This window comes from Serinus canaria, chromosome 11 (genome assembly GCF_022539315.1).
Source record: "Serinus canaria isolate serCan28SL12 chromosome 11, serCan2020, whole genome shotgun sequence".
Taxonomy (NCBI): domain Eukaryota; kingdom Metazoa; phylum Chordata; class Aves; order Passeriformes; family Fringillidae; genus Serinus; species Serinus canaria.
In genome coordinates this window covers 2147872-2167046 of record NC_066325.1, presented here as the reverse complement: position 1 = coordinate 2167046, position 19175 = coordinate 2147872, and the positions used below count along the sequence as shown (strand labels likewise).

General features: G+C 41.0%; 1 protein-coding gene across 3 annotated transcripts; it reads left to right on the top strand.

Annotated features, from left to right (window-relative positions):
• Positions 1-372: 372 nt before the first annotated feature.
• LSM14A (LSM14A mRNA processing body assembly factor) lies at positions 373-19042 on the top strand. Of its 3 annotated transcripts, none has more exons than XM_030227546.2 (10): positions 373-756; positions 8348-8511; positions 9709-9841; positions 10790-10909; positions 12672-12848; positions 13163-13225; positions 13820-13999; positions 15373-15544; positions 16424-16652; positions 17713-19042. In XM_030227546.2, exons 1-10 carry the CDS (start codon positions 636-638, stop codon positions 17734-17736), a joined length of 1383 nt encoding a protein of 460 aa, XP_030083406.1. In that variant the 5' UTR covers positions 373-635; the 3' UTR covers positions 17737-19042. The 3 variants fall into 3 exon arrangements, with proteins under 3 accessions (XP_030083406.1, XP_030083405.1, XP_030083407.1); XM_030227545.2 differs by having other exon boundaries at positions 374-756; positions 10787-10909; XM_030227547.2 differs by lacking the exon at positions 13163-13225 and having other exon boundaries at positions 374-756; positions 10787-10909.
• Positions 19043-19175: the final 133 nt, after the last annotated feature.

The window sequence follows — 19175 nt, the reverse complement described above, 5'->3', positions numbered from 1 at the left end:
ACCGGGCCCCGCAAACACCCCGACAGCCCCCAAAACCACCAAAGCTGCTGTCACCTGCCCGGTGACCGCTCAGGAGCTGCGCCAGGCCCGGGGCTGCCCAGCGACACCGGACCGCCGGGCCGGGAGTGCTGGGGGCTGCCGAGCCTAGCTGGGCCAAACGGGGCCAAGAGGCGCCGAGCGGGACCTGGCGGGACCAGGCAGAGCCGAACGGGGCCAGGAGGTGCTGGGCAGGGCCGGGCAGAGCCGAGCGGGGCCGAACGGAACCCGGCGGTGCCGAAGCTCTGCTCCCACCCCGACGCCGCTCCGTGACGTTCCCGCCCCCAAGTGAGCGTCCTCGCCCGCAGCTCTCGCGAGAGTAGCCGCGCTCCCGGCATGCACCTGGCGGGCCGGGAAGGGGGGGGCGCTGTGAGGGAAGATGAAGGCGGCGGCCATGTTGGGAGCCGCGGGGCGCGGGCCGTGCTGAGCGCTCAGCTGAGGGCTGTGCCGGGGGTTCCGCTGTTTGGGGAGCGGCGGCTCGGGGCGACAGGAGGATAGCGCCTACCACGACTCAGGGACGGGCTTGCTTGGCTACTTGGGCCTAGCTTAAGGAGCCCTCGGCAGCGGCGAAGGGGTGTCCCTGACCGAGAAGCAGCGCCATGAGCGGGGGGACGCCCTACATCGGGAGCAAGATCAGCCTCATCTCCAAGGCTGAGATCCGCTATGAGGGGATCTTGTACACCATCGACACCGAGAACTCCACGGTGGCGCTGGCCAAGGGTAAGGACGCGGCCGGGCGGAGGAGCGGGCCCGGCGGCGCTCGGGGAGGGGCGCTCGGGGAGCGCGGCCGCGGGACGGGATCGAGGCCGCGGAACCGGGGTCGGGCGAGGAGCCGGAGCCGCGGCGCTCAGGAGTCCCGGCGGGCGGCCTCAGCCTGCGGAGGCTCGGCGGAGCCCGGTCAGAGCCCGCTTCGTCCCGCCGTCCTCCCGGTGGGGCGGCTGCGGGGGAGGTGGAAGCGAGAGAGGGTCTGGCGTGAGAGCGGCGGCGCTGCGAGGCCCCGTTCCCCCCGCTCCGGGAGGGGACTCTCGAGGAGAGGAGCCGGCAGCGGTTCCGTGCCGGGGGCTGCTCGGAGGTGTTCCCAGAAGAGTGCGAGTATGAAACCCGTGGCGGTGAAAGCAGTCCAGAGCTGGTGCTTGAAAGGGAATAGGAGGGGGAGGCTAGAAAGAGGTTTTCTTCGAACGTTAAGAATTCCAGACCTACAGGCTATAGGGCTGGGTTGCTCTGCGTTTTAGGACGGCAGACAGCTCGGGTCTGAAGGGAATTCTGAGTGCTGGATTACTGACAAAAGCTGAATGTAAGATGTTAATTTTGGAGGTGTATGGCACAGTGTAGTCCGAAATGCTACGAGAATGTTATCGGCCACAAGATAAATATATATATGTATATACACACGCCCATACACACATTTATATATCGGGAAAGAGGGATCTTTGTGAATGTATAAGAAAGTTAGAAAGACAGATTTACTGAGAAGAGAGTTGGGGTAAAAACCAGAATTTTTGAAACTGGGAGTCCGAAGGACTTCAGTGATTCTCATGCTTGGTAATTCATTATCAAAGTAAAACATTAAGAACTTTTAATAACCTCTTTATAATCGATTCTGCAACACTCAGCGTTTTTTCCTTTACACTTCTTTCATCTGTGAAGTCTTGCTAAGTAATCCAAATCCATACGTAGAAGCAGAGAGTCTATACAATCATTAGGTGAGAGGAAAAATTAGTCCTTGTAAATGAAGTATTTGGGACAGAGAGGATTCCAGAGCTCGGTTCCTGGCCGATAGGAAAGGCTTAACGCCGGTCCGGTCCGTTCTGCACAGCTGCCCGGGCTGCTGCTGCATACCGTGAGTGTGTTCATTTCGCTGGCCTTTGTGGTAATTCTCGTTTGTGCGCTGTCTCTCTTTAAGACAAGCAATACCCTCCCCCCGTTATTGTTTAAGAAATAAGTTACTCTGTTTTGTAAATTGTGATACATGGGCTTTCAAACACCTTATGGTGGGTTTGGTCCTAGGCTTGCACATTTTGCTTACGGGGCAGAGTTAGCTTTCACTGGGTGCTTTTTACTTATTTCTTAAGTTGCCTTTAGGTTAAATTGCCTGGCTGGAGTTGCATTATCTACTTTGAAAGGACGCTGGTTTTGGTTTATACAAGTAAAAGCTGGATATTGTGATTAAAAATAAATGTTCAGAAATTCCAGTTGCATGCTGTGAGTGTTAAGGTTTGTGCAAAAGCACATAGAAAAAGAATCCTATCCTTGAGGACCTTGTGATAGTCTTGTCCAAAATTAGACTGATTTAGTGCTGACCAAGCCAATTTTTCATGACTTCTCGAGAGTGGTTAAGTCATGTTGTGGTGTATTGTATACCTATATTTAAGATAGATCATACAGTTACAAGTCTGATCTACTCTCTTCTCATAACTCTCATTAGAAATGTAAATCTAAACCACTGAATTTACTTTAATAAAACTTGGCTGAGTTAGCTGAAGAATGTGTATTTTGTAATAGTGTTATGATTCAGAAGAGAATAAACCAGTATTTCTAGGCCACCTGGAACAAAAAATCTTGAGATTAATGTGGAGCTGCTAGCAACATGTTAGACTGTGGAGCAGCTCTCTGTGCTCATGAGCAGAATGCTCCACTCGAGAGCATTCAGGTTTCTGCAGGCTCAGGCCATTGAATGCATATGACAGTGTATATGCAAGGTGGCAGGAGTGCTTAATTATTGGCCACATCTGTTTGTGAAAGAAGAACTTGTACTCTAGCTGTAAATATGTTGATCAGCTAATAGTTACCTCTTCTTCTTGTGCTGAGTCCAGAAGTCAGACTAGAACTGTTTACTGTGAATCTTGACCACAAATGTATTTTTTTTTTTTTTTTGCTGCCAGAGAAAGAGACCAAAAAAAAAAAAAATCCCAAAAGACTTGATGGTTTCAGTTGCTGAGCTGTGTAGTGTGTGTGACATGGCTGTTCCCTGAATTGAATGCAGGGCACCTTAGCATTATTCATATTCTAGCTGAGGATACTGAAACGGTGACACAAGGTGCAAAAGTAGAGGTGGAGTCTGTTCTTGAATAACTGCAGATTTGCCCAACCATAGGATTTGTGTGGGCTGAACCAAAGTCTCAGATTAATCTCATGGAGTTGTGTTCATGGAATGCCTTCATTTGTCTTAAATTGTCAAGGGTTTCAGACAGAAATGAGTTTTTTGGGTTGCCAGCACAGGCTGTAGTCCTTCCTTACTGGGGGCTATCTGCTCTAGTTCTCTAATCAGCATTTTGTTTCCAACGTGGTGATCTTTTCACTGAGCAAAACTTGTGGCCTCTGTCTCACAGTTAGAGAAAGATAGGAACTGTTAAATATTGAGCATAACATTTTTGTCCTAAGCTGGAGTCTGATAAGGTGAAGTGATGCATCCTTTCACAAAGTGTATGAAGTGTATAGTTATTTAAATAACAGGGAAAACACCTGTCCATAGTGGATTCCAAACACTAAGCAAACGGTGCAGACATTTGAGGTTCTTAAATTGCTGCATGTTTTCTTTGTATCAACAGCTTTTCAGAGAGTGTCTGGAACCAAAACCCACTCATTCCTATTGTCAAGCCTCATGTTAAAATAACTTGAAATGTCCTTCTAGTTCATGGTTCTAGTTAACACTTATTTTTTAAAGAATTCGTTATTAATTTTTAAAACATCATTAAGCCCAAGCAATTTAAGAGGAGTTTGCAAACTATGGTTAGTTTTCCTGCTGGAAAATGATTGCTGCCCTACCTGGGGCATTTACACAATAATCACAGTGTTTGATCTTAAATGTTGTGGCACTAAAAGGGAATGTGATCTTTCATATTAGTTATACATAATGCTTTTTTGTTTCAAGGCACTGATTTAGAGAGAGTTATTTTTAATGGAGGTAAGATGTGTAAGAACAGTCATATTGTGTCAGAAAAAGCTTTGTTCCTTCAACAACAGGGAATCCTTAGGTATGTGAGTATAAGAAACAGAATTATATATTGTCTCTGCTATAATGCATCAGTTCTCACTTAGCAACTCTTGGACCATTGAGAGTTGCTATGGGACCATGATAATTGATAGATACTAATGAAACAGCTTTTGGTAATTTTAAGAAATTAAACTTCTGGCATTTTCAATTATCTGTGATAGTGTTGTCCATGGTATAATCACACATCCAAAGGAAAACTTCCCTTTCAGACTTCTACAGAACATTATTTGCAGGTGAAAGACTCAGAAATGCAGACAGAGGAAAGTTGAAATCCTGAGCTTGAGCTTATTCAGGGGTGGGAGCAGGAAAGGGAAGGGTTAAATTTCTGTCAGTTTTTTAGGAATGTATTTTTTAGTCGGTCAAGTAACATGCTCCTTGCGTTTCTTGAAGGTTAGGGCCTGTGTGCCAAACCAAACTTGGGCACAGTATGTCACAGCAGAAAAATTCCTCTTGTCAAAGCCTGCTCCATCTCCCTGCAAGTAAGGGAATGCAGGCTGAGGCAATTGTTCTGGAGGAACGAGCTGCTGTGGTGTGCAGGGATCAAAGCATATCTGCAGTGGAAGGGTTGTGATGTGTGGAGAGAGGTGGCGATTGAAATGACGTGCTCACTTGTGGTGGTCTCGTTTCAGTGGTCGTGCTCCTCCTGGTGCCTTAGGAGCAGGGAAGAGCTGGTGTCTGTGTGCGTTTGCTCCTCAGGGAGCAGAGAGTGGCAGTGCTGTGCACAGCCTGAACTGCCTCTTCGCAGGAATTCACCTTGTTGAAGGAGCAGAGTCAGTGGCTTCACTTCTGATTAACATTCTGCTTAGATTCCCTGTGTTAATCAACAAGTAAAATGTCTATTAACTAACTGACAGGGAAAGTTGCAGTGTTGCCATTGAATGCTACAGTAGTATAATAGAGTAATATACATTAAAATATCATCTACTAGTAATACCACAGTCCAAATCTGTACAAAAATTTGCTCACAGCACTTTAATATGAAGCTGGTGGCACTACTTGGGCACAAATGTATAGATTAATAGGCTCAAGAGAGTTAGTTATTTTCGCTAGCTCCTGACTTGTATATATTTACACTGACAAAAAATGTTTGCTTTTAACATGTACTGCTTGTCCTTTTGTTTACAAGTCCTTAAGCCAGTTTAGCTCTTTCAAAAACAAAAGAAAAAAACAATCCTGAAATAGACAAGGTAAAATTAGTTATATTTACTGCAGTTGTAAGATTGTCTTTCACAAGACAATCTTTTTGTGCTTATTTTAATCTCCTCTCCCTCTTCAGTATTTTGCTGTATATGAACTATGGCACCTTGTTCTGGAGGAAGGAGATAGTCTGAGGAAATTCCCCAAGAGTCAGAGCTGGACAGAGCTCTAAGCCTGCATCTGCTCCAATACCCTGTGCTTTTGGTACTCTGGCAACTTAGTATTTCTGAGTATGAGAAAACATGGTAAAAGCTATTTCTTTCTAAAGTCCTGCTATACTGGCCACTTCTAATATTAGACTTCTTACTTTCGTGAGCTCAGATTCTGTTAAATCCTAATCTAAGTGAGGAAAACACAAACTGTAAAGGTAGGTATGCCTTTGCAATATACAAAAAGTAACTTTCAACTCCTTAGCACTACCCTGAAGGACCTGACTGGGGTGGACTCGTTTGGTAGCCTTTCCTTTGGTCACCACACATGCAGTTCCGGTTCCTGCTTTAAAAGGAAGTTGGACTTGGAGTGGTTATTTTGGTTGCTTGTGGTGAGAGAGTGAGCTGCAAATCAGGGTGTTTGCTTACCCCTCTCCGGCAGAGAAAATCTTCATTGCATGAAATTATGTTTATATTTTGCAGAAGGCTGTGATAAAAACAGTTTGATTTGGGGCAGGGGAGAAGTAAAGGAAGAGTCAGCCTTTCAGTAGCAAGCCTTGATGTGTTTTGTTGATAAACCATTGGCAACCCTATCAGTGTCTTGAGTTAGCTGCATAGACAGTTGAATATCCTAAAGATTAATTCTAAATTTTGTTCCTGAAAGACTTCCTTTTGATGTTATGGTAATTTCATGGTGTGGAGAAAGACACTGTTTTTTAACATGCACTGAAATCCCTTTACTTCTTTCAGCACATCAGTAGATGTAAGTCTGGTGGTTCCCTTTTTTTTTTAATTGGTTTAGAATGGAGAAAGGTAATTGCTAGGTGTTAGAAGTGTTCCTATATGTGTCATGGGACATTGGTATTAATATTAAAACACTTACTGTGTAGTGTAGCTCTGACTTAAGAGAAATACTTTCAAAGCATATTTCTTCCACAGTTCATTGGATTTTTATTTCCATGTAAAGGCAAGATGCAACCCTCCAACTTACTACCCTTTCTCTGTGGTGTTTCTGTAGAGCAGTTTCTTCACTTTAGCTAGAAAGTAAAATCCTTTGGTCACTAACTGGTCACACTCTGGCCATTTTTGTGCACCTTTGTAGGCTATGTAGAAATGGCTACTAGAGAAACCATTTCAATGTGGAACAGAGAGAAGCAGTACAAAATCAACATTGGTTTTACTTACCAAGGCAGCACGTCAAATGATGGAATGGAAGTCTAAGATAATTTAGTAGTTATCTGATAAATAGAGTGTAAGATGGCCAGAAAGTGAGGGTAGATCCACGGTCAAGATAGTGAAGTAGAAAAGCCTGGTGAATAAAAAGCAATGCAATGAATTGACCCAGGAATGCACATGACCCACTGATAATGTTATTAAGCTACTGTGCATTGCTTTGAGTTAATTTTTGTGAATTCTTAAGCTCCAGACACTTTTTTTCTGTAGAGGAAAAGAAGACAGATTCCTTTCCTAACAAGGACTGGCATTAACTGAACAGTGTGTGCCTTTTTACATTGCTCACACTTTGTAGTACCATTCAGAGCAGACTTTCAGATGTACAGAAACAGAAAAGATAATGAAAGTCAGCTCACTAGATGATACATGAACAAAGTAATTGTAATTACGTAATGATATTTTTCTTTGTAGTGCGGACATGATCTCTTTACCCCTGAATTATGCTTCTTAAAAAGATTTTAATACCTGATGTTAAGCTCTGTTTATGCAGTATCACAAGAAGCAACAGTGATGGAAGATGGCTGGTGCAGCCTGAGAAATGACTCAGTATCACTTTATACATCTCTACGGGAGACTCTGCTTTTCTTGACTAATGATTCTATGGCTGCAGATAAGTGCCTAATGATGTCTCCAAAATGTTGATGCATCTGAAAATGGAGGGAAATCTAATTCTGGTAAATTAAAGCAAAATACAGATTTTTTTTTTTTTTTCCTCAGCATAACCTGTACCTTGCAAAGCAAACAAACACTTTCTAAAAGGCTGGAACAAAAACAGTCATGAGGGATTGTTAAGCTGCTACGTGTTAATGAGACTGTGATTGAATGTGACTGTCATGATTTTGGGGGTTTGTTTTTTTGCCCTCTCTGGTTGAATCCATTGTTTAGTTTTTGCTTACACAACTAGCCTTTGGAGACAATTCTCTTCTTCAGTTATTTGTTTGTTTCATTTGATACTGCCCCCCAGGGTTGTCAGTCTAAGGGTGGGGAAAAGTTTCCAAGAGGGCAGTGACAGCAAAGTGGTGGTATCCATGTACAGTGGTGGTGATTATCCATAGTGCAAAAGGAAGAGCTTGATTGCCTCATTGCTGTGCAGTCAGAAAGCTGTTGGAATTCATACAAGGAATTTGATGTCTTGGTATGGTGCACACTAGGAAGATAGTTATGCCCCAGTGAGTTTGCTTAATTTGGCAGAGATCATATGACATCATATGAACCTTACACCAGCGAGAAGAATGCATTTTGCTTAGGGAAAATTGTGTACGCAGACCACAGAATTCTTGTTGTTTTATTAAATTTTGAATCTCTTGAGAAATTCACATTTGTTAATTCTTTATATTCCAGATTTTAGTAGTATTAGCATATTTTTCCTGTTTTGCAAATGCAGAATATGAAGTATGTAGACTCATTTATTCCTTGATTCATAGGATTGACTTAGCAGGCAAAAAAACCTGCCTTGCTGCTTCCCCTTCACAAAACATTTGAAATATTCAACATGTAATTAATAGCATAAGTGACGTCTCAGTCTTTCGGCTTGGGTTTTAACTCAGATTTTTTAGCTTAAATTACTTGTTTGTCTGAGGAGAGTTGTTAAAGAATATGATGCCTGTTCAATAAGGGTTTTTTTCTCAATGAAATTTTATCCTTTTTATTTAAAGCTGTTGGTCTCTGCAGTATATTTGAAACCCTTTTGTTGAATGTGGGATGTTTCATTCTTTTCCCTCCCATCCCACCTCGGCAGTTCGCTCCTTTGGTACAGAAGACAGACCAACGGACAGACCCATCCCACCTCGCGATGAGGTCTTCGAGTACATCATATTCCGTGGCAGTGACATTAAAGACCTGACTGTCTGTGAGCCACCAAAACCTCAGTGCTCCTTGCCACAGGACCCTGCCATTGTTCAGGTAAGTCACGAAAGAGGTGTAAATCATTGCTGCTGAATGGGTGACTTGCTAGCTTAAGTGCTCTCTAGCTGTGTTTTAAAATTAAAGTGTTCATCACTGTAAGGTTCACAACCCAATGTAAAGAACTCTGGAAGGATTTTCTCCTTTCACAGTCTTTAACTGTGAAAATGAAGGTTGAAATCTAACTCTAGCACAGTGCACTACATACCAAAGCTTCTGTCTTTTCAAAACCAACTAATGATGTTTTGTAGGTCTTGATGCCTATTTTGAAAGGGACTTGGCTTAGGACACATAGTTCTTGGGAAGATCAGGCTGGGTATAAATCAAATGGAGTAGATGATGAAATATCTCCAGATAAATAGTGGCTTTTGTTTGCTTATTAGTTTCATTTTTGTTTTAATGTTCAACATTTTTTGCTAACTATGACTTTAAAGTGTTTCATTTGGCTATGTTTTAAACAGGCTTCATTCTATAAGGCAGTTATTTGAATAGTGAATACTTGGTTTTGAGGGGAAAGCAACTTACAACTTGAAGCTTTCAGATTTGATTTGTCTGTCATTTTGTGGTAACAGACTGATAAATAGTTTTCGCAGAAATTTGTTGGCCTTTTGATTGTGCTTATGGAGCATCTTAAAAGTCATCCCTGAGAGCAAGAGGAAATCTCTTGCTTTGAATGGAGGTTGATAATCCCATGTAATACAATTCTTCTACTTTATCTATTCTGTAGGATAAAATTCTTGAACTTCCTTATGATGTGCCCTTGAATTTCTCCAAGGACTTTTATTAAATTTGGTGCAAGTCCCTCTGTCAGTTGTAGTCAAGAGTGGTGAAGTTGCATTACTGTGAACTCCAATAATAGTGATAACCCCAGCCTCCTCCAGTATGCTTGGGTGTCTTATTGTACCTGTGGGGTTTGAAACTTCAAGGAAAAAGACAGGACACTTCCTAAATTTGCCAACAAAGTTTATATGTGTGTGTTGGACAGGAGAGTCTAGTGTCTGAGGTTATAGGGAAAAGATTGCAAAAATCTGTGTTACTGTTTCACAGGTCTGTGATGGTGGAAGGGTAAAAAGTGCTTTCTAGGCCGTACATACTTGTGAAAATATTTATTTTAGAGTTTCTGCATGTCTTGCCTCACAGAACAATTTCCTAATTTTGGTGTAAATATGAAATTTTGCTTGTGTGTTTTGTGTTTAGTCTTCACTAGGATCTTCGACTACATCTTCATTCCAGTCTGTGGGGTCCTATGGTCCTTTTGGCAGGATGCCTGCCTACAGTCAGTTCAGCCCGAGCCCGCTGGTGGGGCAGCAGTTTGGCGCTGTGGGAGTTGGTAGGTTCACTTTGGTTATCTGCTGATTTCCTGGGAGTGAAGCACTCTGTGTGCGCAGACAGTAACCACTGCTTAGAATTTCATCAGTGTCTTATCCTAAGGCAGATTCAAAGTCTTCCATCTCTGTTAGTTCTGCAGTTTAGCTTGAAAGTATAGAGTTCTTTGTAGTCTGCATCTTAAAATAATTATGATTGAGAACTAAACACCTATCTCAGAGGGACCAGTATTCATTATATTTCACAGGTGGCAGAGGCAGCCCCTCCAGAGAAGCCCCATAGCTGTGCCATTGCATTGACCAGGTGCTGTGTGCCTTAACTAAGGATTTGGATTATTCAGCAACCATGTGCCAGTGCAATCCTCCAGCTGTTTGTGAGGTGTTGTCTGGGTGGGAAATAGATGCTGGAAGTATTTGTGAGCTGCATGGGCAAGTTTCTCCCTTAGACTGCACATTCTCTCTGAGACTCACCAACCAACTGTCCTTTCTCCCTGAGAGTTTATTTCACAGTTTTTCTCATAGGAACGTAGAGTCTCATAACTGTTCTGGCAGCAGTGTTACTCCTGGTACTGAAAACGTTAGCCATGCAAAAGAATGGCTGTAGAATTAGCCATAATTTGGTATCAGTTAATAATATGTGACAGTCATATTTTTGCTGAAAGGATCTTAAGTGGAAATATATACCAATAACATCTATGGCTCCATAAGATGTGTTTTGTTAATACTTGTGATGGTGAAGTTAGAAGTGCTGTTTTGTTTTTCATTTTAGATTAAAAAATCAAGATACCAGCTTATGTGCATATGTCTGTTAGATTAAACTAAAAGTGTATGGGAAGGGCAGACTTACATGTACTCTAGAATAACTGTCTAATAAAGCTTCACTAACCATTTAGTGCTAGTTAAAAAAAAAGCCTAAACCAGACTTTACAACTATACTATTTCTTTCAAAGCAGGAGGTTCTTTAACATCTTTTGGAACAGACTCTTCAGGCAGTGCCAGCATGTCCCAAAGCACTGCAGTTGGTTCTGCATTTACAACAGATGCAAGATCACTAAAAACACAGATGTCTCAAGGTAACGTCTTTTTAGTGACTTTAATCTTTTTTTGACAAGTTGTGTCCATGTGATTTTGGTGGTTGCCAGAAACGCCAACCAAACAGCTGAATTCTCTCATGAAAACACTTGGTATTAAACCCAGGAGACACTGAGAGGCTTTGTGTTTGCTCTTTAAATGTTGTTTTCTCTACATCTTGGAGTTCTGCAGGTAGTAACACATTTATTGTTACCCTTAAAGCACCTCTACTGAGAAGTAGGGCTTAATTAAGTGAAATAGTGTTAGCAAACAGATAGATGTGGAATTCAGTATTTAATTTTGTTAATAACATGGCAGAACTGCAGGTACTTCATACTGAGTGAAATGGGAAGTCCTTCAGCTTAAAATTTTAAAATCTTTATTCCTAACTGTAGTTCTTCTGTTCATGCATAGTTACATAGATGATATTAACAGCAGACCTGATTTCCTGTAGAGGTGGTGACATTACTTTTAAATCAGCTTAATATTAAGAGGAGCTGTATGGATAGTATATGTAATATTGGAAAAAATTAGATTCTGGATGATATTTGAATGGCAAAGAAAAAAAGAAACTAAACACTGAACACCTTCACCCTTACCTTCATGCAGATGTTGTTAACATTGCTCCTTAAAAATCCAAACCCCATTATTTCCTGCTCTTCCACCCTTCCTTGCTGTCAAAGTGTGTGCTGAGATACATTCCTAATGCTGTTTTTAAATTATGCAGTCATGTTAAAATGCTAAACACTTGGAGCAAACAGGTTTTTTTCCCTAAATTCCAGGTGAGGTTTGTATACTTGATAGGGGGTGTTTCTAGGACTAGTTGAGTGGGTTGCCAAAAATAGGTTCTACTTTGTTGGATTAGTACAAGGGGCAAAAGTATGCTGAGCATTTCTCTGTTGAAACAGAACTTTGGCTTTCTGCAGTTAAAGCCTGTATGATTGTGGACATGTAGGAGGTATGCTCTGGGTGAACATACATTCTGCCACAGTATTTCCTGTGGTTTTCTCTGAGTGTTTGCTTTTAGAAATATTTTTTGTCTTTGTCAATTGCAAGTGCAGTATGGTTGGATTTATTGTTTTGTTCATGGATTTGGTTTATTGTTTGTTTTCCTTTTGTTAGTTTTGTAATGAGATAGAACTTTGTTCTTTCACTTACTGGGACTTGAGTCTTATTCTAATTTCTTAGTAGATGCACCTGTTTGATGTTGTAAGCTTGTCTGGCTGGATCAGTGGCTCTGTTCTGAAGGTGCTTCCCCTGCAGCCCCTTGCTGCACATGGCCCTGTGTGAGCAGAGCTGTGTGGGGCAGCTCCCCCAGCTCCTTCCCTGCACTGAGCCCAGCCTGTGCCTCTGTCCTTGCATGGGCAGGGATCCTGCAGCAATGCCTGAGCAGCATCACAGCTGCCTTTGGCAGCAGCCTCTTCCCACTTGGCATCCCAGAGAGGCAGAAGCAGCATTTTTACCTCCAATCAATGCCAAAGTTTGATTCCACAGCAAAATGTACATCATTAACGGGTTGGTAGGGATTGGGTGTCCTACCCATTATTCCTTTTAGACTGAGGGAGGGGATATTCATAAACATCTTTTATTCTGAATTAGTGGATCTGATGGTGCAGAATTTTTTTTTTTTTTTTGGACACAGCTGCCTTAGCTGCTAAGGCAGATAAACCTGTCAGTCTAGATTGGTTGAGACCAGTAACTCCAGTAACTCACCTCTGTAGATGAGAAATAACCCTGTGGGGTTTGGTTTGGTTTTTTCCCCAGGTCGTTCAAGCCCTCAGATGGACCATTTGAGAAGGAGCCCCACCATGGAACAAGCTGTACAAACAGCTTCAGCCCACCTGCCCACTCCAGCACCAGTTGGGAGGAGGAGTCCTGTACAAACCAGACCTTTGGTGTCTGCAAGCCAAAAATCCCTAGAGAACCAAGAGCACAGGCGAGGTAGCTTTGGAGAGTTTTCATACAGCTTAATTCCTTCCATACACATACAAAGTGCTCCTTTAAAGGGCAGTACACAGGAATTTTCCTGCTGTCTACTACTGGTAGGCTGGCCAGCAGAGAGACCTGGATTAGACACATATTTCTTTTTAAATTTAAGCATATATTCTAAATTACTTATTTTTTCTTTTATGATTTAAACATGTGAGTTACATTTATAGGTTTGGATTTTTTTAAAACTCTGAACTATATATACAAAAGTATGATCAAAAATTCCTAATTGGATAAACAAATCGTGTTTTTATTTCCAACTTTAGCTGAAGCACACAAGGTTTCAAGATCAGAAAATGAACTCAGAAATGAAAACAAACGACAAATTGGTAAATCATGTTTTGAGAAATAGCTGTTGTTGCTTTCAGACCAATACATTTTTTAAAATTTGCTAAAATACATAAGTTATTTCACATTTTGCTTTGAGAGGGTAACAACTTTGCATTGAGCCAGAAGAATACAGGCAAATGAAGTCAACGTTAGAAAGAAAAATCTTTTCTAGTTGTTTTATACTAAGTGATCAATTTAAATAAAAATATAAATCAAGTATATGTTTATATAATGGATTTATAAACATAATAGCATGAAATAAAAGCCTTTCTAGAAATATACTTGACTGAAAAGCCACTAATATTTTAACTTGTCTTCCAAAAGCTTTTAATGACTTCTAGAGAGTCTTTTAACACACAAATTTAGTTCTGTTATGCTTTCTATGTCACTTTCATCATTACTGTAAGTGAATTCACAAATTACAAGCTGCTCTGATGGGACTTTAAACAACAGGCATTGTCTTCCTGCACTTCTGAAGTCCCAGCCTGTAACCCCAGGAACTGGAAAGCAAACCAAAACACAAACACCCTCCACCATCCTCAGAGAAAAGCCAATCCACAAAGCAAAACCAAACAGAATTTCCCTCTTTTCAGTTCCAGGTGCGCCTGCAGTACGGAGAGGCCGTGGAGGTCACAGAGGGGGCCGAGGAAGATTTGGTATTAGGAGGGATGGTCCAATGAAGTTCGAGAAGGACTTTGACTTTGAAAGTGCAAATGCACAATTCAATAAGGAGGAAATTGATAGAGAATTTCACAATAAACTTAAATTAAAAGGTAAAACAATTATTGCTTTAGATCTGAGCATGGAAAAACTCTGTCTTGCTGTTTTGATCCTGCCTTGGAGAGCAGCTCTTAAAAGGCATATAGTATTAAGTCTTGTTTGCAGTCATTAAAAAATAAATTTAAAAACCCATTCATTAGTAAACTGGGGTCATATGTTAATTAAATACTTGGGTCACTGTTTGAGTTTTCAACAAATTTTAACTAGCAGGTATCATCTATGAAGTTCTAACAAGTCTCTGTTAAAAATGCAGATTATTTAACTAGAATTCACAATAATGTTTATTGCTTTAAAGTTCTGGAAAGGATGCAATAAAAGAAAATCCATGTTTTAGGTTTTCAATTAGTAGACCAAAATTCTAATGTCAAAAGCAAAGGAGTTTGGGATCAGAACTTCATTGTAGTATGTAGGAGAGTTTGTTAGAAAATTTCTCGCATTTCCTTGCTTTTATCCTTTTCCAGAGGAACACAAGAGTAGTTAGAAACCATGCTGCCAGCACTCCTTTTCTAGCAGGCTTCTGTTTTGATTACCTCATTCTCTTGTGACCAGCCACCTGTTTGTTACACTGCTGCTACTATTTTTGGACAAAATTGTTGCAGGTTAACACAGTGAGTTCCCTGTTTCAATGAATGATTGGCTAAAAACTGGGAAACAAGAGGTGGGAATAAATGGTCAGACTTCAATGTAGAGTAAAAACACCAGTTGAGTCTCATAAGATCTGTCCTGTGGTGCTCACCTGTTTTTCTGGATAATTTTTCAGTTGATGTTTTGCTGTTGATACTGTTTTTTCAGAATAATAAAGAGAAAAGGGAATGCTAAACATAAATAGCTGTAGAAATGGTTGTGAGATTTTAGCTGTAGACATTTAGCAATGAGGTTTGAAGATAGCAATAGCTGCTGGTGTTGAACTGGCAGCTTTGTTTTCAGTACTGGTTAAAACAGTGAGTTGAACTTGAGGCATTTTTAGGAAATAAATACATCACAAAGTCAGAATGCTGGCCCTGCTTCTTAGAGGAGATGGCAGCAAAACCAGAAGGCAAAGGAGAAGGACAACAGGGATGAACAAAACCATGGGATGACTTTAAGAAGGATTTACTGAATGAGGCTCTTAAGTCTGGGAAGGAGGTAGCTGAAGAGGGGAGAAAATAGATGGGTATCAAATCTGTTCTGCTGCAGGGTTTTTTGGTAACTAAACCCACAGGAAGCATAGAAACCTCCAGACAGCAATACATCCTAATTTACATGTCCAGTTATTTGATTTCCACATTAAATTATTTTTGTAGCGTTCAATATAGTTCCTCTCTGACTGGGAATAACTTAACAGTGCTGGGTTTTTTTAGGCTTCTGTTTACTTTTTATTTTCCAGAAGATAAACTTGAGAAACCAGAGAAGCCTGTAAATGGAGAAGACAAAGGTGACTCGGGTGTTGATACCCAAAATAGCGAAGGGAATGCTGATGAGGAAGATCCACTTGGACCCAATTGCTACTATGATAAAACCAAATCCTTCTTTGATAACATTTCCTGTGATGACAATAGGTATGGCCTGCAAGGAGAAGCTTGTTAGTCTGCTTAATGCATGTTTATATCATAAGGTACTGTCAGTGCTACTCATTACAGTCAACTCTGAGTCAAAGGTGATTAGAGCTTGTTTCCTCTTGCAGCTGGCAAAAATAAAATGGGAATAAGAAGTGCAAAATTTCTCTGTGGGCAAGTGCAGTATGGTCATGGGAAGGTATTTTAAGGTGTTTTAGAGCCATGCTTTAAGAACTTCATGCACAGGCTCTTAGAACTTCATGCACAGGCTCTAGAATCTCCTTTCGAGATTTACTAAGATGTGGAGGGGTTTGTTGGTTTTGCTTTGCTGCTAAATTAACACTTTAGTTAAATCAATTATAACACAGCTTTGGTAATGGTTTCTAAGCAGATTACATAACTGTCTCGGCCAGTGGTGTTGTTCAAATGGACAGATAGCATTTCAGGAAGATTAAAGCTTATCTTTTGCTGCTGCCTTTTTATTAGACACGATGATGTGGATTGCTGACCTATTTTGACTTGCATGAGGGGGAGGGGGAGTTGTTGGTTGTACTCACAGCCAGATAAAATAACATCTGTAACTGCAAACTGTTTCTTGATTCAAATAATACTGTGTGCAGAGGATACAGAGTGTGCTTTTCAATATGGCAAACTCTTAGAGCATTAGTAATATCTAATTAATGACTCTGTACCATATTCCTTCTTGATGAGTCCAGTGGGCTGTGGCAGACACCTGGGTTCTTGTGGAAGGGATACTGTGGAGATTTACCGTGTGATTCATGTATCGTTTTGCACCTCACCGTCTTTTGCACTCTCGCGGAGGGCGCCTCTCCCTTCCTTCCCAAGCGTTTCACAGCAATCCCTGTTGGTTCTGTACTGCAGGGAGCGGCGACCCACCTGGGCCGAGGAGCGGCGGTTGAATGCCGAGACCTTCGGCATCCCCCTGCGCCCCAACCGCGGCCGCGGCGGCTACAGGGGCAGGGGCGTCATCGGCTTCCGAGGGGGCAGAGGCCGGGGCGGCGGCAGGGGCGGCTTCCCCGCCCCCCGCGGCTTCCGCGGCGGATTCCGAGGGGGCCGTGGAGGCAGGGAGTTCGCCGACTTCGAATATAGGGTAAAGTGCACTTCATGTTACTCTGACCCAGCCCACTGTTCTGGGAGAGGAGCGGTCACAGGCTTCTGCTTTTAGATTTGATGTTGAACTAGAACTTCTTGCTGGAACTAGAACTACTTTGCAGGGGCTCTGAGCTACTTTTTTGAAAGTGCTGAAATTTTAGTTATGTGGCATTATTTTACTATCAATAGCCAAAAATAAAGGTTGCCTTTTGTCACATGCCCCGAGTAGCTATTTAGTAGCTGCTATTGGGGAGGAAAAGAAAAAGAAGGAGAAAAAATTTCTACAGATTGAATGCAAGTGTTAGAGATGTAAATTGCAAGCATTTTTCCAAGAAATATTGTAAAATATAAAGGATGAGAGGGAATAATTTAACTTGCTTCCATTATGCAACCAACTTTTGAATTCTTTGTGAATGAGTTGGCACAAATCTTATACACTGGTGTACTGGTTAAAATCAGACAGCTATCCAGATTGGTTCAGATAAACTAGGCTTTTAGAATTCTGACTGGGACAGAACAGCAACTTCTGCTAGTTTATTGCATGAGCAGTTAGAGTTTCACAAACAAGAATCTGATTTTTTTAATAGAAATTTTAAATTTTTTAAATGAAAAAAATGGGGGGTTACATGACAGCACATTTCTCCCTGTTGTGAGACATCCCTCACCTGTTCCTTGATTAGTTTTCAACAGTTAGTCCAATGACTTAAAGAAACTTGGGTAGCTGAACGTGAATGGAAATGAGGGATTGGAGATCAGCAATTTGAATTTCTGAATGAGAGTTTTGCTGCCTTCCAGTTGAGTAGGAGGTGGTGTAAGGGCTGAGGATTTGTGCTGTGCTCTGTATTCAGAGTGATGAGCTGCTCTGCTCAGTGCCAGACTGAGGGGGTTTCACCAGATGCCAACGTGATCTCCTCCTGAGGTCTCCTTTCTGCTGCAGGACATGGGGAGTAGCCAGCACAGCACTGCACAGCTGCTCCCAGGACTGTTGCCCAGATTAGTTTGTAGGGTTGGTTTTGCAAAATGAATTTTAACACTGTGCCCTCTTTTATTCCCTCCAGAAAGACAACAAAGTTGCTGCGTAGTCTACAAGAAAGCTACAAACCAGGTGAACGTCTAGATCTTCTTGAATCAGAGAATTAGTTTTGATCTCTGCAAAGAATGAAGTTAATTTGCTGTATACTTGTCACCAGCACTGGGATTTAACTATTTAATTTCAAAGGGGTGTAATGCAGTTACTTTTGAGAAATGGCCATCTTTGAAAACAGTAAGCATTAAATATATTTGAGACAGAAGAGAAGGATAAGTAATTTCTTATGTATAGTTAATTATAAGCAGTACTTCGATGGAGTTTTAAGTATTTTTTCATCACTGAAAGGATTTTTCTTATTACTAAACTGTATTTGATAATTGCTTCAAGTTGTAAGGACAATGGTATGCAGAAGGCCGTCGATACTGTGAGTGTTTTGACCCACCGAAGGTTGTTTTTTGGAATCCTGTAAAATCCCTTTTGAGGTAGTTGTTCTTGTATCAACTAGGGTGCTGGACAGTAGAAAACTTGCTTTGTCAGTCAGATATGTACACACAGTAAATACTGTTTCTTAGGCAAAGGAAAGTTTTTATATAGTTGTAAAATTCCATTATATCCCATTGCCAAAGAAACATTACAAACTTTGTATAGCTGTATAAAAAGCAACTAATTTTTTAAAGAATAAACATTTTTAAGTCGGTAAACATACTGTTATTGCAGAAAGTTGATATGCTGAAGAACACTGAATTAGTTGGGTTTCTTTTTCTTTAGCAGCTTTTCAAGCTTAAATGTTTGATTTTATATTTGGACTATAATGAAGTTTTGAAAATGTTCTTCCATTACACAAAACTGGATACACGCTTCACTGCTCTTGCAAGAATTTGATTTTGTAGTTTCTGATATATCACAGGATTTGACCAAGTTAAGGAGATATTTTCAAAAAAAGGAGAAAAGGAATTTTCATATGTCAAGATTTGCAATTAATTTTACTTAGTGAGAAATAAATATTAACTTTTTTTAATAATGGACCAGGCACACGAGTTGGTGATTCTCCTGGAATGCCTGGGATAAAAGTCTGTCTCCATTTGTCAATTCTTGAAACGTTAACTTTGTTGTAATACCTGTAGACATGAGCAATTTAAAGAATTCTTAGTGTTTGAAGTTGTTTGCATTTTGATAGACCGTAGCTTGGAGACATTGAGACTCTGGTTCTAAGACCACGAAGTCACAAATGACAGTACGGACTTTTTGCCAATTCTGGATAACTAGTTGCAACTTTCTGATATGCTGAAATAGAAACCTGGTCATTTGTGTCTGTGTATGTATATGAAGGCCACAGGAATAAAGGGATCCAAAGATTACATCACTTTGATCTAATTTGCTGATTTTTTTTTTTTGTTTTTTACTTCAGAATGTTCAGTGGTGATAAAGACGTGAAAAACTGCACTGTTGAAAAATTGGAATATTTAAAAGTGGTTGATAGAATCTTAATTT